Here is a 25,929-nt window from a genome sequence, read left to right on the forward strand (position 1 = left end):
GTTGTTTTGAAATGCATTTATATCTCTGGACTGCCAAAGTCACCTTGTATGCAGTCTACAACCTGCACTAGGTTACAACGTGGGCCTCAGTTGACGTCTAAGCTGCGCTTCCTGGGTATAACTGGGCAAAGCAGCTGCGCAATGACAACATTCAAATTGCAATTCAGTGATGGGTAGAAAAATGGGGCACCTGGATTAGAATTGCATCTCAAATCGTGTTCGCAACACCATTCCAAACAAGTTTTGAAACATGATTCTCTCTCTTTTAAAAGTTAGATAAATGCAGCCAATGAGATTGATCAAAGTAAATCACAGATAAAAGTTCAATCATTGAAGTCAATGTTGCTGGCCTCTTATATGCAGTCACATTAAGTCGTATGACAAAACATTTTCACTTGCGTTGTGTAAATCGCACTGGTCTGGAATTCCAACTATCCCTAGTAGTCTATGTGCCAGACCCATCATCTCCTGCACCCTTCACTAGCCTTTAAGTTCCCCATGGGAATGGCAATATGGCTGTAGATGTAGCTGTATAGCAAATGAAAAGAAAAAAAAATGTGCTATAACAGTTTTTTCCAAAGTAGTGGATATCATATATCCCTTCTTTTGTCACAAGTAAACCTGCCCTGAATGTGCAAATACTGCTTCACTGTTTAGCCATTTCATGACTGCCGCTTCATAATTGCTCTGCATGCAAACAAGCGAACTCTTGTTCTCACCGAGTTTAATCATCTTAAATGTGTCCATGCATCTCAAAACAAGCAAAAACTTGCATGCAGTGATTTTCTGTGAGGACTAGAAATAGGTGAAATGGTTCAACCTAGGCAATCTTCAATTTTTCGTATTATCTGAAAGAGCAAGTCTTCTTCTACATTATGTTAAAGTTTTGGATCATAAAACAAACAGGAAACTGTGTTTTTAGCAGTTTTTCTCAAACACTTTATTGTAAAACAGTGTGATAAGAAGTTCTAATAGAGTTCCCTTTCCATTTGTTAAAAACCCTGTACACACTCTTCGCTTTTAACTAAAAAAACTTTTGAAATGATTATGCTACTGCTTTAAAAATTGTCATTAATCATGGACAAAATGTGTTGATAAAGCATGCCTGATTTCAGCTTAATCTGATAATCCCTTCATTATAATTGCTCTGGTGGGTAACACTGTTTTTTGTCCCATTCATGGCACAGCTAGCGTGACTTGGAAAGGATTAAGTGCTTGAATGGACTCTTTATTTCAGAGCCTCTTTTCTCAGTTCACACTTTTCCAGAGTGTGTGTTTTCTTTTGAATATTTAGATAGGTTAGGAGAGTCCATTTGAATTGAGTTATGAAATACATCATTTTAAAGCTTAGGTTCTAATCTTTCAGAATCTGCCCTCACTAAAAATCCATGTCTGGCGACTTTTTGTCTGTTTTGTGGTGCAGGGTCGTGAATAGAATGATAAATTTTAATACCATCTGTAATTCTAGATAGACCATATGTTCAGGAAGTAAATTTCCATTTTCTGTAAGTGCATGTATGTTGGGGGTGGAGTGAGGTTGGGGGAGCTGATAAATCAATGGAACAAGCATTGATTTTGTGAAGTACAGTGTTGATTTAGTGAATAGAGAGAGAGAGAGAAAGATGCACACACACACACACACACACACACACACACACACACACACACACACACACACACACACACACACACTCTCACCCTCTACTGAGAACCAGTTTACGTATGTAGATGAGATTTATGTTCCAGAGTTAGATATTTGATATCCTAAAGTACATTGTTTGCTCTAGTAAATGTGGAGATTGAATAACATATGACAGGTGATGAAATCCTAAAAGCTGTTGGCATGTTGAATTGTGAACTTAAAGGGACTGTACAGTACTGGTTGAGGTCAGGATTCAGGTTTATAACATTCCTAAGTGAGATAATGAGAAACCTTTCATGAAATATGAAGAGCATGTAATTTTATAAGGGATTCAACATTTACTTGATGAAAATTGGTTTTCAACTGGCTGAAATATCCGAAAAAAAAAAAGTGATGATGATAAAAGACGACAGGCCACATCTTTTATTAGGATCTCTTTGTTTCACTTTGTTTTTGGATATCTCAGCCATTTCAAAACCGATTTTCATCAAATAAACATTTGATTCCCCTTAGAATTGTATGCTCTTTGACATCTCATAGAGTGGTTTCTGAATATCTCACAAACGTTAAAAGCTAAATCCTCACCTCAACCAGAACTGTACAGTCTCTTCAAGCAGTGGCTGGCAGTGAAACAAGAGACATGAAATGTGGAAACCACCCACCGTGTCCTCAAATATCTCTGTCATGAAAACGAGGAATGCCTATTCATTTCCGAACATCTGTTGCTGCTGTCTCCCCGTCACATATTGGACCCCATGATGCGGGAACATGCTAGAGATCTCATTGTTTTTTATGACTATCCATCCACACTGTTATCTCAACTCATCGTTGAAATTTATTGAAAATTATTGGAATAACATCATGGTACAGATGTATAGAATACCTTGTTGAATACTACAATTATATTAAGTCTACAGATTGGAAGATATCCTTAAATGTGAGAGGGTTTGCACTGACCCTAACTTGAAATTGAAATCCTTTGTGGGAGCTAGTCCCTGCAATCAGTATGGCTTTTTGACAATGCCCTTTTGCTGCATGATGGCTGTAATGGGTGAGCAAAGCAAGCCCAGCCGAGCGTGACACCATAAAGGGCCTTTTGAGATCTTCCTCACACATAATGAGTTGTGGTTAGCCAGTAGAATTGCGTGCTGCTGACATCCTCTGTCTTGGCATTATCCCGCATGTTTGTATACTGTATGTAAATTGGGCTCGGGCAGATAAGACATGCAGATTGGGTAGCAAAAACTGGTAATTCGAAGGGCTATCACAAGGATGCAAAATCAGGGTCCCGTTACATAAAGCTTATTATCAGTGACAACTGCTACATTCTGTCACAAATTTGCTCTCAGCCAATCATATGCAAGGATTTCTGTAGCTTGTAACAACTTGTCACTGATAACAAGTTTTATGAAACTGGGCCTCAATCTCAAAAGGCCCTCGCACCATCGCACTCAGCAAGGCTCACTTTGCTAGCTCCGTTCGCTTGCCACCACACAGCGGAGGGCCTTGGTAAAAGGCTACAACTACCATCAGTACAGTTAGCGAACTTCCAAATCACCTTCAACTTGTGCATGCCCAGTGTGAACCAGGCTCAATATTTGTACATAAAATGTATGTATGTGACTCTTCTTTATCTCCACTGCCCAGGTCGTGTACTTCACAGCCACTTTCCCCTTCCTCGTCCTCTTCATCCTCCTCATCCGAGGGGCCACTCTGGAAGGGGCGGGCCAGGGCATTCTCTACTTCATCAGGCCAAGGTTCGAAAAGCTCAAGGAGGCGAAGGTATGGCTTTTCATTTTTCCGACAAATGCCCGTCGCTGCCTATATTTACCACATTGTCCATCAGAGATGGAGTTGTTGCACTCAGAGCAAATGCCACTTTTAAAATGCAGAAATTATTCCTTGTCTCTCTCCATCAAGAAACTTGATGAAGTCAATTTATAGTAGTGATTTACTTCAACAGAATATGACTGCATAATCAAACCTTTGCTATCATGCAAGAGTATCCTATGTAAACTTCATGGCAGTGCTCACTTGAATTCTACTGGCTTCTGGACACCTGCTGAAAATTGATGTTATTCTGAAGCTGTAGATGAATATCCACATTTGTCCTGCCAAATGAGCAAGTGAAATTTTTACTTTTGTTTTCCCCACCTGAGCTCTCAGTGTAGTGGCTGAAGTAAAACTGAGTGCAAAACTTTGTCTCTTGAATGGCATTTCATATAAGAGCTGTATGAGGTCATTTTGCCTTGAATTTATGAGAGCAATGGAAAGCACTGTCAAGACCATCTGTTCAAAAGGTTTATAACATTTTGAGACACAAGCAGACTGCTTATCATAATTGTGGTTGTTTTGCAATTCAAATGCTCTTTTTAAACCTTTACATTCCTTGTTAAAATATTTCTACTATTCACTATGTACATGTACATTATATTTCAAAGTCATCTGTTTCAATTTTGAGAAAGCCAGAAACTGAGCTTCAGTAAGATTTACAAAGCCAGTTAAATGTGTTCTGTTCCCAAACACCGAAATGATTTCTATACCACTCAATACTACATGTCTTTCCCTTTAACGGTATTAGTCTATGTTTTCACCTTGTATTTGATGAACTAATTCAGTCATGGTGAACAGATACTATCCTTTTTTGTCTCTTTGTAAACGGTATGTGTATTGTCGTGAAAGGTCATGTGAAAATGTTCACACAGTGTGTATGAGAGATACAGGACTTGTGCGTTTTGTAGTATGTAGTTCTTGCAAGATAATTCCAGAGTTACCAGTCCTTTCTTTAAAGTTCCACAGCGACTGCAATCCAGCCATGTGCAAGTCTGATCAATTCACAATGTGTTTGTCCATCCTCTCATGGCCTTTTGTCAAGGCCTTCTCGCTGAATGATGGCTGTAATGGGCGAGCGGAGCAAGCCCAGCCAAGCGCAACAGCGCGAGGGCCTTTTGAGATCTACTTCACACATTATTCATGACTCATGAACCTTACTGAACCTTACTAGTCATGATATTAACGGGTTCCTGTTGACCGATGGAATGGTGCACTCCCCACATCATCCATCTTGGGGTCATCTGGCCTGTTCGCATGCATCTCTGACCACCCATGGAGGTCTGTGGTGTGCATTCGCTGTGTGCAAATCGAGTTTCAGGCAGACAGACACGCGGATTGGTTGATTTTAGCTTCCAAAATCAGGAAGCACAAAGTAGGTATTTCATAAGGATGCAAATCAGATCTCACAAGGCCCTTGTGCTGTCCAATTCAGCTGAGCTGGCTCACCACCATATAGCAAGAAGGCCTTGGCAAAAGGCTAATCCTCTCCTGGCTTGTAGAGCTGTTACATTGCTGCCTGATCATTCCTTCAGGGGCCATGGAACTTGAAGGGGGAGGGGGGCAATTACACCTCCAGATTCCTCCTTAGTCCGTTTTTCCCCTCCACCCCTCCAGGAATTGTCAGATGGACACCCCCTCACCCCCTTGCCCCCCACCCCCTTTAAAAAATGGTCCGCAGCCCCTCATTGTTTTCAGCATGCATGGATGTGTCTATGTGCTGTACATTGCGTGGCTGGATGCTTCTTTTTTCTCAATGCCTAGAACATTCCACTTTGCTTCTGTTTATGTGTGTGTGTTTGTGTGTTTCAAATTGTAATTTTTGGCTGAAATTTGTATCATTTTCTTTCTTTTTTTTTTAGGAAAAAAAATCAGGATGTGTTTTGCATACAGTCATCATCCATTTCCAAGGGTAAAAAATTTCACAAACATAACATTATTTGAGTTTCCATGAATAGCCATTATGAAAATGTGTGTGAAATTAGCTTGCGCTATTCATGGTAAACTTGGTTCTAGAAAATGGTCTTTCATCATCCACAGGTACTTCTTTTATCTGCAATTAGTCGTTGTAACATAATGATATTATTGACAAACCAACTTCATTTGTAAACAGAAATCAAAGAATAAAGATAATAGAACAAGCAGAATTCACATACCCCAGAAAATTCAAAATGAAAATTTGGAAATGATTTATGTTGTTCATTTATATGTTTATTACGTACCAAATTGTAGTGAATCATGAAAGTACAAATACAATGTAAATATAAATTCTGTGAACCAAATTACAATTTACAATTACATTCACTCCTGAATTTGTTTGGCAAGAGCTGTATTGCATTGAAAGAAAGGAAGGTATAATTTTTTGGTTTTTCAAAATATATCAAATGTATGCAGACCAACTTGAGACCAAATAGGTTGAGCCAGTTCAAACTGATAGTTCCTCGCTTTGAAAAGAAATATCTCACAGTATGCCTGGTTGAAATTCTACATAATACAGCATGAATTATTTTTTATTGCCAATTCCATATATGGCTTCCCCAAAGCTCCCAAGCAAATTGCTATAAAGCCTAGCAAATGACCAATGTATGCTGTGCCCTGTATCTAGTGTTTATTAAACATACGGGTCACGAAACAGCTCAGTGGCTTTTTGTGCTCTTCATCAGACACTGGTCCCGAAACACCCATTTAAAAAAACTAGAAAATAAAACGGGCTTGTGAAAATTTGTTCGCTGACCTTTACAGTTCGTTATGTCTTTTCTCTATTATATTGCTATGTCGTGTTGTTTGATGTCCACGTACCTGTACACCTTCCTTTCTTTCAGAAGTTGTGTGCAAGGGCAGCTATTTCTGGAGCCTAGAGTATTTCATAAAGATAGTGTCTGTCTGCATGGCCTTGCTCCTATTGATGGTAATCTACATCAATAGACAAGTCTACTACAGTTCGACCTCGATTATCCGGCCATGTCGGGACCGGCGCTCATCCGGATAAGCGAATTGGCCGGATATGGGAGACACAATGTTAATGTATATAGCTGCCATCCAACCTGCCTTCCCAGTGCACTGGCAGCTAGGCAGGTAGCGTACCCCGCAACGGTGGTGTAATCTATGCTAGCCTGCGCAAAATTGTAGTCCCTTCTTCACAAAAATAAAGTATATGATTTATGTGAAAATCATACATGTTTTACCTCATCAGATATTGAGAAGCCTATCATGCGCACATCTTATGAAATTAGTGTTTTTTCTCAATTATTGGATGAAAAAAAAAAGTCCTTCACTGCATGAACGCGTCTGGATAAAAGAGATTTCCGGATAAGAGGAGGCCGGCTTGTCGAGGTCGAACTGTAATATACCGGTATTCAAAAATTGTCTTATTGTCCTAGACAGCCAGAAAACGTGCCCAATGCTTGCCAGACAAAGCAACGCCTCAAGCATGCAAACAAGAGTCCATAGGAGCAGGGAGAAGTGAATAGGAGTGATATTTTAGAGGCTGGGGGGGGGGGGGGTGGGGAAGAAGAGGCTACCCATCAGATTCTAAAATTGTTAAGTAAGCTAGGGATGGGTGTGTGGTGCCGTCACCCTGCAAAGAATTTATTCCATGTGCTTGCTAACATTTCACTAAGAGTCTCGTGAATGACATTTGGTTTGCATAATATGCCAGATTTTGCTTTGTCGTGTGAAACTGATGAAAAGTTTCAGGGCTGCTAGGGGAAAGAAGTTATGAAAAGGAAATTTACAGAAGAATTACAGAATACATCAGTAGCACTATTCCAGTGGCAGTAATCTTCCAAGAAATGTAATGCCAATACATGCCCACATCTACGCAAGCACACAAACACACACTTTTTTGGGGGGACAGTGATCTGTATTGATTTCATGGAAGTCATACAGATGATGGGTAAAAAAACACACAACAAAAAAATAGAAACACATACACTTCAAGACAAATTTTACATAATTTTGCACGATTTACCTCAATAATCTCTTAAACTGTGACAGTGATGATATTTCCGAATAACCACACACACACACACACACACACACACACACACACACACACACACACACACACAAATGCACATGCAGTTCACAAGCACACACACACCCACATACACATTGTAAACATCTTTAATGCACAAATGGAATTTGCAACAATTGTACTACAGCAAGTAGAAACATCAGCAGTAGTGATAGAAGTAGTGTCAGAAGTAACAATTAGTAGTAGTAGAAGTAGTAGTTCGTAGTTGTAGCTAAATAGTAGTAGTAATAGTGGCAGAAGAAATAGCAGCAGCAGCAGCAGCAGCAGCAGAATAAGTGCCAACGTAGAAATATTTGTGGAAATGCTGAAATGCAGTGTTGTAGAGCTACTTGCAGTTGTGAAGCTTGATGAGTGTGTCAGGTAAGTGGAGAAACAGAAAGTTGTACAAAGTTCTCACAAACCCCTACAATTATGAATAAATAGCATTTGTACAAAGTTAGTTTCGAAAAAAAAAATATGTATGGTTTTACACCAAATATGTATGGAAGTACTTCTGGCTTCAACATGATTAGGCACCTGTTAGATATTACAGTGTTGAAATAATTCCACTTGCTTTTGTGAAATTTGGGAGAGCTCTATCATCATTGAAAAGATTCAAAGATAGTGGAAATGAATGAAATGAGACTATGAATTTCTGAAAAAGAGAATTTGTGTCTACTTGCATTGTAAACCCAGCAGTTGATCAGGTCAATGAAATATCCCCCTCCCAAAAAAAAAAAATTAATAAATAAATCCAGTTTGGCAAGTTCATGTGTTGGACAAGAAATATGTGTACACTTTCAGATGCAGTATTAGCCTTGATTAACCCCTTTAGTTTGACAGGTTAATGAATGAGCATGGCGTAAATTGTTTCAACACTGTATATGAAGACGAGAACATTTTTGGAATTTTTGTTGTTCCTGGCTTGCATGTGAATGTGAATGACTCAAAAAAGTGTGTGTGCTCTGCTCTCGGTGTTTCCCTTAACTTCTGTTATTGTACCGTATGTCCCCCCCCCCCCCAAAAAAAAAAAAAAAAAAATTACAATGGTACCCTCCGCAACAATAACTGAAAATAGTGAATCAATCCAAATACAATTCCAGGTAATGAAACTATAAGTCATTGCCCACATCTTACAGAAAACCCATTAGATTTGCTTCAGTGATCAAAGAGAAATGAGGAATTTTGTAGAGCATGTCAGGAATCTCTTCCCTCCAAGTTCTGTCTATTGTGTTCACATGTTAATATGCAGTTCCAAGAGCATCCAAGTGCTAAACTTTAAAGAATCGGACTCATGACATGCTTTACAGCAATCCACATTTCTTTGTGACTGCTTAACCAAATTGAATAGGGTTTCCTGCAAAATAGAGCTAAGATGTTATATTTTAAGACCCTGAAGAGATAGTTTAATTATATTGGGTGTTATCAATGTGAAAATCTGATTGTAATTTTTTTGGGGGACATACTTTATAGTGATTCCCTACATGCTTTTCCCCTTCCTCATGTCCAAGAAATGTTTATTCGTGTTTAACAGTATTTTCTTACATGCCAAAATTACACCAGTCATTCATTTGCCCTGCTGCCTTTTAATGAAAGATCTACTGCAAGCTGCTTCAGTTGACAAAAAGACATGCTGTTTGTTCTTTTTATGCCTCCACCCGAAGGGTGCCGGAGGCATTATTTATTTTTTTTCTGGGATGTGTTTTGATCAGTTGCATGTGGCTGGCTTTTAAGAATAAACAAAAAGAAATTGAAAATAAAAAGAAGGAATAACCTACCAAAGCAACATTTAACAGCATTTTGTAACAACTGCTTTATCATTGCATGTCCTTCATGAATTTTATGTCACTTTCAGACACAAGACCAGAAAACTTGCTGTTGTTTCTGTTTGTGTATGTATAACTGAACTTTTTCAAAGATTGTATCATTATACTGGGCCTCAGTTACAAGTTCAAAAAAAAAAGAGAAAAATGTCTGTGTGTCTTCATGAGCTTGAGATTTTCAGGAGTCAGCATTCTCTAATTTTCCATTTGTGATTGGGACTCCAAATTAATCCCTTTGAAGAGGCAGTTGGCACGAGTCTGTCTTCAAATCTTGTTTGGGAAATCTGTTGCATGTTTTTGAAAGCAGTGGGCTCCTCCTCCTCATTCATGTTTATAAGAATAAATTCTTGTCGAAACCCCGCAGGTCGTTAAGTCTGCCTCACTGAGCAGCAAAAAAACCAAAACAAAACACTAAGCCCTATCTCCGTCTTGAGCTCGTGAAGACGTCACGGTGTTGTATTACTGTGAGAATGTTGGTGTCATTTTTATGAGTCAGGAAGCACACTCTGCTGGAGTTAGTGTTCCATACTGGCACCAGTCTATTCCCCATATACTGGTCTGATCTTTTGTCGTCACCTTCAAGCACACTGCGGCTCATGTTCAACCCATTAAGTCAGGCCCATTCATTCCATCAAAATGGTGGTATGACTATAAAATGCCATTTCTATACAACACACCCTTACTCCTTGAAAATGGTGAGATGCACTGCATTGAATTGTCTCTGTTTCTTGAATAGAATTGCAGAAATTGCATCTACATACAAACACTTCACTGAGCTTCACACAGCCTCTTTTGTGTGTGTCCCATTGAATTTTGAAAAAGAGAAAATGCAAAGTCAGTCATAAAGCCCCCCCCCCCCCCATCTCTCATTGCATCATACATAAACTTTAAGTCCAAAGATATCAAACAGTTGTCTAACTTTACCAGTTTGAATGTGAGCTGCCCTGTGTCACTGGCAGAAGCTCTATCAAGTGCTGGTTTCACAATTCTACAAGTTGAAACAAAAGTAAAGGTAGTAGATTGTCCATTCTGTGACGTTCTCAAAGCGGTACCTTTAGTTTTTTTAAAAATAGACAAAAGAAGAAAAAACTCAAGATGGGAATACTGCACTTAAAATTGCAGGTGAAGGAGTGACACAACTTGTTTTGTTCAGTTTACAGTATTCCACGTCTGAAAAAGTGGGAGAGCCTTTTATCTCAGACTGCTGATATGAATGTGATTGGAAAGCCACATAGCTTGGAAGGGATTGTGCAGTTGTGATCCGGCCATCTACATTTCCAAATTTCTTGGGGTAGATCAACTTATAATTTTGTGGACAATTTGTGCTCCATAATACCTCAACAGTGTCAAAATGGCACATCAAATTTCCAAAAGTTTCATTAAAACTTTATGCCATTCTCTCAGAGTTGAAAATAGTAATTTTCTTTTATACTGTTTTGTAAGTGTCACAGCTAGCAAACTCACAACTGTCCAACTCCCCAAAGGGCATTTCCAGGGAAAAAGTAACTGGCATTCTGTAGGATTGTCATAAAATCTGCTTACTCCCTCTGGCCACTTTGAGATCAAATGCCACTTTCGGAAAATATTCCACATGACACTAGTACAGTTAGCAAATGGTGGTAAATATCCTTCTATGTTGGATAATTCAATTTTACTGTCATATTCTTAAAATGCTGTAGAGTCATGTGTACAGTGACATATACTGCAGCATATTCTTGGAGAATTGATTCACATTCTCAACTCCCTTTGATTTCAACTTTACAAAACAAAGCGGGTCAGAGGGACAGTAAGCAGTCACTGTTTGTAATAGGCTGTCAAAACATACGCATACTTCACGGCATATCTGCTGGTGTAATGTTTCTGAAATTTTAAGTCAAAAGCTTTGTAGGCGTGAAGTTTTTTCTTCAGTGAGTTTGGTCCATGGAATCTGGTTTTTAAAAGTGAAGGGTTTGGAAAGTTATTCAAGAGTGAAATTGTGAGAAAGAATGGAGGAGGTACATTTTACCATTGAACTTATTCAGTGTTCCGAACTTTTTAAGTGTATTGTGTTACTGAAATATGGAAGGCCAAGCACTGAATCACATACACATGAGCTGTTCACACAGAAATTGTTTGATTCAAACATTTGAATCAACATCAAGTACTTCAGTTTCTGTTTCTTCTGTCTATCTGTCTCTCTTTTTGTGTGTGAAGAAACCCAAAATATCACAAATGATGACCTGCCATATGATGTGTTGACGTAGTTCATGACTGGGGTTGCAAATCATCCGTCATCTGAATATTGCCCCAAAAGTGATTTTTCCTCTTAAACGAAACTAGATTTGCCCTCCACAAAAGTGTCAGATGAGAATGATATTGAAAATGTGATTGGAACCAACTTTTGTGCATGTGTGAACAGCCCCATTGTTATGTGCAGGGTTTACATGTACCTATAATCAATAAGGAACATAAACCAGTGGTGTGGCGTTCATACCAGTCTTCCCTAGAATGAGGCACAGAAATGGAACTATGATCAGCTGTCATGGCAGCAAGCAGAAATCACGGAGGCTGATTGGCCGTTGGTATGGCAAGTTTTAATCTGACGTTTTGTAAAATTTGTAAGAACAGAGCCCTGCTTCCATTAGTCATGGCATCCTGAAATTTGGCTTTTTTAGAATTATATAGTAATAATAATGTCAAGTAATAATGATGATAAAGCAAGATGAATATACCGCTTGAAGTCGCTGTCGATTGAAGTGCCTTGATTGATTGAATTACAGGGACTGTTCGATTAAACTAAACAAGCTTAACGTGAGTTTTAAACATTTCAAACAGTAGAGGCATTGCAGTCTACTTGTGTAGCTTGTTGTAAAGGTGTGTGACACCTACTACAAAAGTTGAAAAAAAAGTTCCGTAACTGTGCCTGTTGTAGGGAATGGTAGAACATGCCTGCACATTTACAAATTTATCCGTTTGTCACTCATGGGGAAAAATTCAACAGTTGATGCCGGATTCAACCCCCCCCCCCCCATTTTTTTTTTTAATCTGCCCAAAGTTTTGCCTGTGAGAAGATGTGTGTGGGGAAGGGTGCAATAGTCTGTGAAATGTTTTTCGTAACGATCCTTCATGATTTCCATGGTAACGCTGACATCTATGTAAATGAGCCATCTCTCTCCTCCATTCTAATCTTGTTTCTTTGTATCCAGCCGTCGGTCGCTTGGGGAAGTCGCGTTGACATTCGATTTCTCTCAAGCGCAGACTTCCCGCAGGCTTTTCATTGCTTTACCCGAGAGGGTCCCACCTTAGCAAATTTGTCGTAAGTCCACAACGAAGTATTGAACAGTATGTCAATGTCATGTGATGATGTTACGATGCACACAATAAGTAATCATATCGCTATTTTGAGTGTATGTGTTTATATTTATTTAATGGAAAATAATTTTTTTTTAAAGATGTAATAATGTAATGACATGTTATGCATTGTCTTTGATAATATGAGGTACAATGTGTATGAAGTACCAGTTCACCTACATATGTTGTATGTACATCATGTAAGTCGTCGTGCATACTGGAAATATGAATGTAAGAGAAGATTTGAATACTGGTATTATGCTTGGTTGTATGTAATCAGATAAGGGATGCATTGATTTCATTTGGATGTATTCAGCATGTTTATCTGCTACTTGCGGCAGGCATTCATGTGCATACATGAACTCATAATGACATATTCACATTTCTGCAGTATTACATGTATCACATTTTTTGCTGTCTGTGAATGTTGTAGATTGATTAGTACATGTGTCTGGTTTGTTATGTACCAGAGGTGTGGCAAAGTCAATTGATTAAACTGTGTTACACCTCATGTATATTCTTCAAAACTAATGTGAATGTTTAATGCCATTTACTGTACAATCTGTCCAGTTTTCTTCGTATGGGACTACAATATATACTGAAAACGGGACTTAGATTGTCTCGGGTTTTTACCCTCTCTGTGATGAAAAACCAGGAGAGTCTGAACAGAAAAGAAAATGCAGACTCTTCCTTGTCACATTCAAATTTTGAATGTGGATGGTACAGTCAAACATGTGATGTGCTATACTTATTATACTAACACATGACTTGGGTAGACAGGCATGAAGGAGCTATGGTCACTGATGAAAAAAAAAAAAGAAGAAGTAGAAAACAACGACATGGATGACATACCACAGGACCATAATTCTCATGTCACATGATATGCCGTTCGTATGTATGTGTATTTGTTTGTTTGTTGGCCTGCCTGTGTGTGTGTTTGTTTGTGTTTGTGTGTGTGTAAGTAAATGGTGACTCAACGGGCCTGCCCAAGTGATCGCACACTATGGATAATTGGAATTAGCTCAAGCTATGTAGATACATGCAGTACTAATCACTTTAGCTTCATCAGAACATCGCCATGGTTATGGGTGCACTCAAAGTCATTGTACTCTCTGCCTGCTTTTTTGACGGGTCTTGGTGATTTTCATCTCATGTCTGATGGCATTTTACTCTTCAGTGACGTCTCAACTTTGCCCCATCACTATGTAATAGAAGGATGCATCTCTTACAGATTAATGACTGTAAAAGAAGAAATTTTCATCCATTTTGCATGACACACACACACAAACACAAAAGTAGATTGCTTGCTATACGTGTAATATTATAAACATGTATCTGTCATTCATCAGAAATGAAATCACACAAAACTCATCCCACCCAGCTCAGTATGAGAAATTTTCTGAAAATTTCAACTTGTACAGTATACAACAAAATAGCCAGAACTAGACAGAAGTGGAAGGACTCGTGTACACTTATCTTTAATACACATCCGATACTAGTGGAACACATTGACTGGATTTAGAACAAAATTTACACAAGCAAAAAAATGGAATCGGGTTCTATGTGTAGGAGCAGTATATAGTTTCATGCAGATTATCATGCCAAATTGCAGTGGACAATGCAGCCAGAGTATTATGTAGCAAGATACAAGATACAGGGAACTCCCCAATGAACAAAGGCTTGGTCATGATGTTCATTTCTCTCTCTCTCTCTCTCTCTCTCTCTCTCTAATGTTTTGAGGCACATCTTCAGCATCTGCATTGCCATTGAGTACTTATTGCGTGTTGTATTTTTAGCTCACCTGAGCCAAAGGCTCAAGTGAGCTATTGCGATCGCCCTTCGTCCGGCGTCCGTCGTGCGTCGTCCGTCGTCCGTCGTCCGTCGTCCGTCGTGCGTCGTCCGTCGTGCGTCGTGCGTAAACTTTTTACATTTTCATCTTCTTCTTGAAAACCCCAAGACCGATTTTCATCAAACTTGGCAGGTAGCATCCCTATCTAATGGGGCCTAAATTGTACATTTTCATCGTCTTCTTGAGAACCCCATGACCCATTTTCACCAAACTTGGTAGGTAGCATCCCTAGGGGGTTAGGAAATCAATTTGTGAAAATGGGCACCATGCCCCACCCAGGGGGCCCCCAGGGGGCCCAAACCCCCCAAAATTAAGGAATATCTGCAAAAATCTTCTTCTCTAGAACCAGAAGTGATAGAGCTAAGTTAATACTATGAGTTAGTACATTGATGACTGTAGTTTCAAGTTTGTTCATGGCAGAATCAGGGGTGCCCCCCTTGGGACCCAGGGGAGGGGGTGAGGAGGGGTCCTAATGGGGCCTAAATTGTACATTTTTATCTTCTTCTTGAGAACCCCATGACCTATTTTCACCAAACTTGGCAGGTAGCATCCCTAGGGGGTTAGGATCTCAATTTGTTAAAATGGGCACCATGCCCCACCCAGGGGGCCCCCAGGGGTCCCAAATCCCCCAAATGAAGGAATCTTTATAAATCTTCTCTAGAATCAGAAGTTATATATAGAGCTGAGATAATACTATGAGTGAGTACATCAATGACTGTAGTTTCAAGTTTGTTCATAGGAGATCCAGGGGTGCCCCTCTTGGGTAGGGGGGGGGGGTGGTTGGAAGGGTCCAAATGGGGGCCTGAATTGTACATTTTCATCTTCTTCCTGAAAACCTCATGATGGATTTTTGTCAAACTTGGCAGGTAGCATCCCTAGGGGGTCAGGATCTCAATTTATCAAAATGGGCACCATGCCCCACCCAGAGGGCCCCAGGGGGCCCCAATCCCCCCAAATTAAGGAATCTTAATTGGGCCCTTATTGTACATTTTCACCTTCTACTTGAGAATGCCTGGTCAAATTTTGGTAGAGCTGTGAATAATTTAGATTAGTGACTGCGTGAAAGGTGAACTTGCGATACTCAGGTGAGCGCTAGACCCGCGGGTCTCTTGTTTAGTCTTTTTGGAGTTGATTAAAAACATACCCGGGTAGTCTATGACTTCATTTTTCATTGTAAGTGAGTGAATTTTTTGGAGACATATGTAGGCCTACACTTCTCTCACTGTCTGATTGTACATCATGTCAAAGCTGGAAGTTTAAAATGTTGTTCCACACCAAAAATGTGTGTAGGTGCAGTGCAAAGGTCATAGTAAAGGATGTTTGACATCTTTTTCTAATAGCACTCATTTATGCTTGTAGAAGTTTAGATTTAGGTGGTGTTGCTCACAGAAGTGTTGTGTTACACTTGTGTTGTTTAGGGCCATATTTCTTTTGAATGTAAACTGATCATTTGGACAGTATACTATAGAATTGATGCAGTATGCCGTGCCTATCGTCAAAATAAGCTTTTATGCAAAATATCAAGAAGGTGAGATGGCTCCTTATGAGCCCAAATATTACTTTTGATGAAACATTCTGACACCACTTCAAATGGTGATCCCCACTGACTCTGCTTGTGATCCCCACTGACTCTGCTTGTGATCCCCACTGACTCTGCTGGTGATTCCCACTGACTCTGCTGGTGATCCTCACTAACTCTGAACTGTTGTTCCCCACTGACTCTGCTGGCGGTCCCCATTGACTCTGCTTGTGATCCCCACTGACTCTGCTGGTGATACCCACGGACTCTGCTGGTGATCCTCACTAACTCTGAACTGTTGTTTCCCACTGACTCTGCTGGCGGTCCCCATTGACTCTGCTTGTGATCCCCACTGACTCCGATGGTGATCCCTGCTGACTTTACTGTTCTTTTTACACTGAATATATATAAATGTATATACACATATATATTTATATATATATATATATAAAGCTCACAAATAAAAGTAGATATTCTGTACAATGCCATGCATCGCATAATTTGACAAAGGCATGGGCTGTCTTTTCTCATGCCCTGCTTAGCACCACTTTCCTCTTGGTACTGCAAAAGTTGAACTTACTGTACTGCTGTTGAATATTATGCCAGATAGCTTTTGCTTTTATACCACAAACCTGAAGAAAAAGGAGGAAAAGAAGAAGAATAAGAAGAAAGAAAAACCCTCTTACAATGTGTTATTTCATAGCCAAACCTAAGTTGGTAGAAGGAAGGAAAAAGAGATTTCAAGTGTCCATTTTGTGATTGGTGAAATTTTTGGTCCCCTGTTCTTGAGAATCCATTGGGTGTGGTATGTCTTCTGCATCAAGGGGTTTTGATCTGCGGTAATTTTATTTCTAGAGAGCAATAATACAACTGCAAGATAAGCTTATTTACTTCTCTAATTATTTGCGTTTTAGTGGGAGGAAATGTTGTCTCCCAATTTTGTTAGAGACTGCATTTGGTGCTGTCATGTGTGCAGTCTCACTGAAGCATCTTTCTTTCTCTCTTTCTTTCTCTCTTTTAAAAAAAAAAAACTGTTAATCAATTATCTTGGAAAGGAATTCAGGAGTTTAATCTTCATTAGATGTGAAGTATGTGTGTCTTCATAACCAGGGCCTACATTTAGTAACGTTAAAAACAAAAGGTGGATTGTGATTTTTAGCATTGATCATGATTGGGGGGGGGGGGGGGGGGGGGGTATTGATGCAGTTAGGTAATCAATAGTAAAACATACACATAATCAACCAATAACTGATAATTAGATCCTACCTGAATATTTTTTGGTCATTGAAGAGCCCACATATTTTGTCATTCAAGCATCCATACATATCGGTCTGTGTTTAAGAATTAAACTATCTCTCCCAATGCGGGATAATCTCTCTGTTATCCTCCTATTCAAGTAGCCAATTTGAAGACTATGACCTATCCGTAAACTCATGCGGAAATTAAGGTGTGCATCAATTGGGCAGTTGTGTGTACTCTAATAGATCATGCTGGCTCATAATAATGCATTCTCCAGTCGGTGTTGGTATGGTAGATGTGATGATGAATACTGTGTGGTAATTGCATTCTTGCCACTTGTCTCACCACTGAGGAGTGAGGCTATTTGAAATGCTCATATCCCTCTGTCAAACAGCTGAAAACAGAACGGTGGTCAGGCTCTCCCAAGCGTTTCCCCTTCCATCTTGAGAAAGAAGGATGCTATTTGTATATATCCTGCAGCATTTTGAGACCCTAATTCCTAGTAAACTTACCGTTGAGTCTTAAAAGCAATGAAGAATGCGCTTTCTGTTTTTCTCTTCATTTGCTATTGAAAAAAAGAAATATCCTTTGATTTTCGGGCTGGTAAATTATTCTCAACCAGAGCAACATAGTACTCCTTGAATATAAGATGGGCAGTGAAATTGGGAGGTGACAATTTAACAATAATAAGATGATGATTTCTGTGGCAAACTCTTCTATAAGTGAGAGATTGGATAGTTTTGGTTGAGACCTAACATCAGGTTTCTAACATTTTTTGATGAGATTTATTATGAGACACCTCTAATGAAATATGAAAGACCATGTAATTCCAAAAGGAATTCAATGTTGATTTGATGAGCAATCCTAATTAAAGGTGGGACCCACCTTTTATTACAGTTGCTTGTTTTTCTCTGTTTTTGACTGTCTCGGCCATTTCAAAACCAATTTTCATGAAAAAAGACCTTTGAATTCCTCTAAGAATGGTATGCTCTGTACTATTTGATATGTGGTGTCTTGGTATCTCACAGAAAGTCAAAAGCCCAATCCTCATCTCCACTGAATATTAAACCATCTCTCTAAATCTTCCCAGCCTTCCCTTCTAGACCATGTTGAAGTCAAGGTCTTCGACGATTTCATCAACATATTGCGCGTCTTGTTTCATCGGGCCAAATTTTGTTAAACAAAAGTCACTGGGCCTGTCTACACATATCCCAATTCAATGGTTTTCAAAAAAATCTTTTTGAAATGAGCTGTAAAAACTGACAGTTCTTGTCTGTAGACACAAAAACATCACCTTCACAAATTCAAAATCTGTCCATCATGCTTCTCGTTTTCTTTACCATTTTCTTTTGTTCAAACCGTTGTTATATTGTGTTTCACACAGTGTGTGCAACAAAAAATGTTTTTTTTTTTAATTTATTTATTTTTTTAGTCTCATTCAACTGACTGCATTATGCAGTGCACTGTTTGGAGATAGTGCTTTGGGTGTAGCAGTTACATGTATGTGAAGTTGTTTGTTCTTTGTGTTTTGGTGGTGTTTTTTTTTTTTTTTTAGTTTTTTTTTGTTGGTTTTTTTTGCCCTGTATCTGTAACGAAGGTGAATAAACTAAGTTTTGCTGTGCAAGCTAAAAACCGATAATGCTTGCCTAGGCCTATTGCATCCATTACCCTCAGTGTCATCTGTTATTAAGATCAGTTTCATTCCAGCAGGGTAGAGGCTCTTACAATCTGTAAATTCAAGGAGTTGGATCAATATTTGCACAATTGTCCCCTGTAATTCATCGTGTGTTATAGATTTATGATTCTAAAGATCACATTATGAATGTCATAGTGTTTTAAAGATGTATAAGAAGATGACAATAAATCATTAAAACAAAAAGAGTAGGAATATAAAAGAAGAAGAGGCTGTTTTTAAAAGCATTAAAGAAGAGTGACAGACAGATACTGATAAAACTTGAACAGAGACTACAGTGCATATGGGGGGATGGGGTTGCATGATGTGAATCGCAGCTTACTGGGTAGGGAATTTACCTTATCTCAAGAGTTAGAGGAAACTTTTAAAAAAAACTTGGAATAACATTTACCTTAGTGGTGTTAGAGGGAACTTTTTTTATTAAACATGGGATAACGTCATCTTTAAATACTGCACAGTCAGGCAATTGTATTTTAACATGGGATAATGTCATCTTACAGCACAGTCTAGCAAGTTCTACAATTTTTTTTTTACTTCAGCCACCAAAATGTTAAACTGTGTCTTTATTCATAGGAAAATTTTTCACATGGCACTTCGATAAATGCATATTCCATGGTTTATTATTTATCAGCTGACACTAAAACAAGTCCAAACTTTAATGGATGTGAGACATTATGTCAACATTGCAGTCCAAACCCTGTAAATCATCAGATGAAATAAAAATGTCAGAAAAATGATACAACCTCAGATTCACCTCAACACTCTTTACAACTTTGTTATCTGATGCCATCGTGACGGACGCTTAATAATGCCTTGAGCTTTCCACGAGAGTGTCATGCAGTGGTATTCAGCAAACAAAATGATAGAAATTTTGAGTTCTTTTGGGCCCTTTGCCACAGTACAGAACACCAATGCAGAGAATATTCTTGGTCCAGGGCCCGTATGTGGCACCAATTTTTTCCTCTGGTGGCCCATTTGGCCCGTTTGGCCCAACTGGCGCACTGAAATCTTTTATCTGAAATGTTTGCATCCGGAGAAGTATACTGTAAAACAAGATATATTCGCGGCATTAAATTTTTTGCGAATTGGAGCTGACAGCCTTTTTCGTGGCATGAAATTTTCGCGAAGTGCCACTGGCGTTCAATGCATATAGTGTAAACATGAACTTTCGCGTGCATTCTAATTTCGCGATTCTTTGCGCTCGCGAAATTCGCGAAATTAAAGTGCATGCGAAAATTCCTCGTTTTACAGTAGTGGCTCGCAATAGGGGAAACCTGGCAATCCATTTTGAATCTTATTTGCCAGATTGGGCCACCACGTGATATCCTGTGCGGACATTTTGGCGGCCAAACATCACTGTTTGTTGGCCACCACTAATGTCAAGCCCTATTCGACCAATCACTTTGATTGGTCATGTCTGCAAGTGAAGTCATTGGCATGAATGCTGTCTTCAGCCAAATGTTACAAGATGATGTATTCAATCCGTTGAGCCCTAGATTCATTTTGATGCATAAATCATCTTGCATATCTTACCTGGAATAAAAAACAAAAACAAAAAAACAAAACAAAACATTAGATGGAACTGCTTGATTATATGGAACTGCTTGATATTCCATCTACACAAAATCCGAAAACAGACAAAAATATTATGCAAAGATATACCCAATTTCGAATAAGATTATTAACTTTAATCTTGTAAAAGTGTTGGCCAACTAAGTATCAGTTTATGCATTTAGCAGATTTGATGATTTTGATAATTCTCCAACTGAATTTACGATGGAAGGTATATTACCATTACATAGGGCTGAAATTTAAAGTTCTCATTCTAAATGGAGAAATGCTAGTGAAGAGTGAAAATAATGATGCTAAGATACAGCACCGAATCACAGAAACATTATTAGTTTCTGGGACTCTGCGGGTGGTGACATATGGTCTATTCACAGAAATACATACCACTTCCCAGGAGATGTGGTCTTCCCTTTAAAGATCTGATCTTCACTCTAAAAAATATAATGACATGTTTAATCCAACATTTTAGATGTTGTCACCCTCAAACCTTTTGCAAATGTTAAATGAAACACAATGTTGGTTTTTCCATTTAGCTAAAAAATTAGATGGTGTGTAGAGTGTTAAATTTAACAATTACCAAAGTTTTCAGGAGTGACAACATTTAAAATGTTGGATTTACCATTTCATTATGTTTTGAGTGCTCTTACAAGATGAAGTCACACTGGAAGAACCTTTCAAAGGTTTAAGTTCTTTAGGTTTTTCCAGTGTGGCCACAGACTTTGCAAAAACTTCTCATGAAACTTCCACTAAAACTAGGGAAATTTCCTGAACCCTTCAAAATCTTCTAGGAGTTTTTATGCTTGTGAAGTTTGTCATGTGATCAGTCCACTTCCAATTTGTGGTGCCTCCAAAGCTGTGAGACAGCACACACTCTCTTCTGTTGTGCATGTGCGCTACTGACCCAATCTTTGAGAACAGAAACTTTAAGAATTTTGGCTGCCATAGTGAATGGATGAACAGACTTCACAGAGTGTTCTGAAAGTTGAATTTTGTATAGTTTTGCTAGAAAGTGAAACTGCAGCTTTCTTGCAGATAGCAGAAACACTTATGATGGACACTGTATGTTCTAGTGAAATCTCGACGTCATAGGCATCAGCAGAATTCTTGTATAGCATTTCACCTCCAAATATTGTAACATTTGCTTGATTGTGATGATTGATAGCCATGTAGAATCAACAAACGACTAGGGTTGTTGGTGGAATATTTCACCTCAGAGCGATGGTTAACAGATAAGGGATGATGCGAGAGTGTACACTTCAGGTACAGTAGCAGCCTCCATTGGCTGGATCAGGCTATCTTTTGTCTAGTTCTGGAGATACAGCTAAATAGAGATAACATTAGTAAATAATACTGAATGCCCCGAAGACCCATGGCCTACCCAGTTTGATTGCAGTTCAAATATTGACAGACTAAACTCAAGCGAAGATTAATCTTGCAAAGATGGAGCATTGATAGAGACTATTTGGTGTCTGTTTGTGCGCGAACTGCCAGAAGTGCTCAATCGTCAACAAAATCAGCAATTTACATGGTCTGCTGCCAAAATGGTACATCTGTCATAATTCATAATTACACATATTATGCACACATGGCAATCCAAAGTCACATCTTAACAGAGCCTTTCAAATTAGGGTCATCGCATCAGTGGACACACCCCCTTCATGGAAACCCACCCTGAGGTTTTTGGTGTGTGTCTGAATGGTACCTCTTGATCTCTCCCGCATTATTATTGCTCAAGGCAAAGAATTTTGACCTCCGGATGTTGTTGCAACATTGTTGCTGAAAGGTCTGTTAAAACAGGGTTGAGGCAGGACTAACAAGTGACGTAGATTTTTTTTTTTTTCACAGTGTTCTGCCTGTCTGCAAATGAAAGCACTTAATACAAAAGATTGCAGGTTGAAGTGTTGTACTGTAAAAGTGGAAATTTCCATATGTTGAGGTTTTGCTGAGAGAGTTAGTTACCTTGTTCTCAAGATGGTTTGCCAAATTGGTCCCGAGAGGATCAACTAACTTTGTCATGAAATGGTTAGCTCGCTTTTTCCCAAGATGGTTAGCTAGCTTGGTCCTGATAGGGTTAGTCAACCCAGTCCCGAGAAGGTTAGTCAACTTGGTCCCAAGAGGATTAGTCAACCTCATCTGGAGAGGGCTAGTCAGTTTGGTCCCAGGAGGGTTACTCAACCCAGTCCCAAAAGGATTAGTCAAGTCAGTCCCGAGAGGGTTAGTCAACCCAGTCCCGAGAAGGTTAGGTAACCTGGTCCGCGAGGGTTACTCAACCCAATCACGCGAAGGTTTGTCAACCTGGTCCCACAAGGGTCAGTCAACCCCGTCTCGTGAGGGTTAGTCAACCCGGTCATGCGAAGGTTTGTCAGCCTGGTCCCGCAAGGGTCAGTCTAAACAGTCCCAAGAGGTTTAGTCAACCTGGTCATGTGAGGGTTATTCAACCCAGTCACACATAAAGGTTAGTCAACCCAGTCATGCGGTTTGTCAACCTGGTCCCACAAGGGTCAGTCAACCCTGTCATGTGAGGGTTAGTCAACCTGATCATGCAAGGGTTAGTCAACCCGATCACACAAAGGTTTGTCAGCCTGGTCCTGCAAGGGTCAGTCTACACAGTCCCAAGAGGGTTAGTCAACCAGGTCAAATGAGGGTTTGTAAACCTGGTCCAGCAAGGGTTAGTCAACTTGGTCCAATCTTTTCTGGAGTATAAAACATCAATTGCAAGGTTTCATTATACAAAAATCCAACAGCAAGTCATCACAGAAACACCAAAGCAATACCTGATTTTGGTACAAATTGTATTCTTGTCCCAGACCTACCACACCTCAAAATCAGGCATGACAGTCATACCTCAGGGGTTTCTCTCACACTCACACAGACTCACAAGCAAAAAGTCACATTTTTTGACTTATCTAATGAGAATATTAAAGCCCAAATATTATTTTTTGTATTCACCAGAGTGCATGATTAGGAGCTTTAAAAATGCCAAAGCTTCTTTATGAGGGGAACACTCCGCTCCCACGCCCTCCTCCTCCCCATCAAAAATTGGACAAAAAGAACAACATGTGTAGAAGTGTCAAAGTTTTATTGACATCTGAAAGAAGTTTCCATACATTCTAAAATTCCCTCACACACAATAGCTTGGCAGAGACATCTTTAAAAAAGATTTTTATTTCAGGTAACTATTGATGAGCTCACTAGATTGAACATCACAAGAATTGTATTTCATGATCACTTTGTTGCGTGTACTGCCATTTTACAGATTCCATCATTTCACTGTTGCCATTGAGAAATCCTAAACGTTATGATTTTCAATTGAACAGTGTTTATCATTTGGTGAGGACCAGAAGTATTTTGCTCTCCAGGCCCCGAGTGAAAACCTTCAGAAATGTGTGAATGGAAAAGATCATTGCAGTGTTCATAAAAGGCATTGTCAACACATGCCCTATCCAGTGGCACTGCTTGAAGTTGGATAATGTATGCCTTATTCAGATGCAGCCAGGAGCTATTTACAGTCACAGTACTGTAGTATTAAGATTTTGTTTTTTCCTCTCTGAAAGCAACATTTTACCTTTCTCCGTGGCTAGAAAGTTTTTGTTGTCCTTTGAATTGAATGAAGGTGTGGTGACAATGTGTACTTTTCTTTGATGTACTCTGGATACACCTGGAATGAATAGACCTGTTTGAAGGTTGTGCAGTTTAGATCTAATGGCAGCATTTTCAAATCAGCATGGTGATAATGTTATGCAGACTGAATTCAGGGAATATTGTGTGTAGCCTCAGTGGTTCGTCTTCAGGCAGAGATGAAAGAAAGAAAGAAAGAAAGAGAGAGAGGGATAGAGTGAGAGAAATTCTCAAGGTGAAGAATGCAGTGATCAAAGACAGGCAAGTGTTGTAGAATGGAGAGAAAGAGAGGGAAAGAGATTATAATGCCACAGCTTGAAAAACCAAGGAAGGCGTGATGAGACAAGATAGTCTTCTTCCAGACACCAGGACCATTATTGCCATTTTGTCCCTCATTCTGTTAACTCTACATGGATTGTTCCAGCAGGCATATATACCCACTTCCATGCACCATACCCACCCACATTATTCATTATTCACCATTGCAACAGCAGAATGTTGGTGTAGAGGAACTGTTTGAAGTGTTGATATCATGGATGAGTAATGAGTGCAGGATATTTGTGTGAATGCAGACAATAGCCTCCTTTCTAGACACTGTTTCTACCTTTTTTGGTCAGAATGAAAGGAATATTCTGTGAATATGAGAGTGGCAGTGGCTCATTGAATGCAGAAAGTTCACCCAAATGCCACCCTCACCACCATACCTTTAAGAAACACTGTACATACACTTGCATACACCAAGCAGCATAATTATATAAGCAGTGCATCATAAACTTAAGTCAGTGTTATGTGCACACAGAACTACCAGTGTCCCCCGTCCCTGTGGAATCTTAAAGGGAAAGTGTCTCTTAATTTAATGTTGCTTTGTATGAAAACAGAAAAATCACAGAAGCAGTTACGTGAAAATTTTGGGGGAAAGTCAGATACATTTTAAAAAGTTGTTAATTGTAATTAGAGAGTGAGACAAGTTGGCAACTCTGTGTTATCTTGGTGTTGATTAGCTCTTTCATCAATTTGTCACACAAATTCCCCAATTTTCATTTTTCTCTCAAGAAAAACATTTCTTCAGTCCTGTTCCTGGCATATAGTCCGAGTAATGTTTTTGTTCATCTTCCTCAGGGGGCATCTGTTCCTGCTGAAATATTTGAGAAAAATTAAAATTCTTGGTGAAATTTTTTTGTATAAATCAAATGAAGAGCTGCTCAACATCAGTTTCATTCAGAGTTGCCAATTTGCCTTACTCTTCAAAATTTGACAATTTACAATTACACCTTTTTATTATGTGACTGATTTTTCTCAGTCATTCACTGATCTGCTTTTCTGAATTTTCTACTTCCATTCAAATTGAACCAAGCATTACAAAACTAAGTTGGACTTGCCCTTTAAATCACATTGCAGGCAATTTACACATCAAGTACTTTGGATATCAAGTACCCAGTACACTCTATGCTTGAAAATCTATTGTTAAGTGCCTGTAGGTGACCTAGAAGTGTTCAATTAATAGATATACATTGTAGCTGGAATATGAATTATTTTAATTTGGCTCAAAATGCTTGGACACCCAGTGCTGAATGTGGTACATGTGTCGTTCTGTAGGATGTCAATTTCTTCTATTATGTGTGTATGTGTGTAGTCTTTTAAAGAAGAGTGAGCTATTTTGAGCGGCACATGATGTAATGAAATTTAAGCTGGTACAGATGGATAAAGATGTAAATGTTGTTATGTGATGTGTGCATCAAGATTTGGAATAAGATTCTGGTTTTCATTTCTTGCGCTCGTTGACTTGCCTCATTTTGAATCTT

The 25,929-nt window shown here is 39.1% G+C and overlaps 1 protein-coding gene across 1 annotated transcript in view; it reads left to right on the forward strand.

Moving 5' to 3' along the window:
* Positions 1-3,274: 3,274 nt before the first annotated feature.
* Positions 3,275-25,929, forward strand: part of LOC139721671 (sodium- and chloride-dependent glycine transporter 1-like) — a gene marked incomplete at its 5' end in the record, with an annotated part of 37,122 nt that continues 14,467 nt past the window's right edge. Inside the window, one exon of the mRNA XM_071633000.1 lies at positions 3,275-3,424. Within this exon, the coding sequence (XP_071489101.1) occupies positions 3,275-3,424 (150 nt within the window). The remainder of the gene's footprint in view (positions 3,425-25,929) is intronic.

The sequence above is a fragment of the Diadema antillarum genome, unplaced genomic scaffold, assembly GCF_040938485.1.
Source record: "Diadema antillarum isolate AM-2024a unplaced genomic scaffold, OU_Dant_1.0 scf00000146, whole genome shotgun sequence".
NCBI classification, from domain to species: Eukaryota; Metazoa; Echinodermata; class Echinoidea; order Diadematoida; family Diadematidae; genus Diadema; species Diadema antillarum.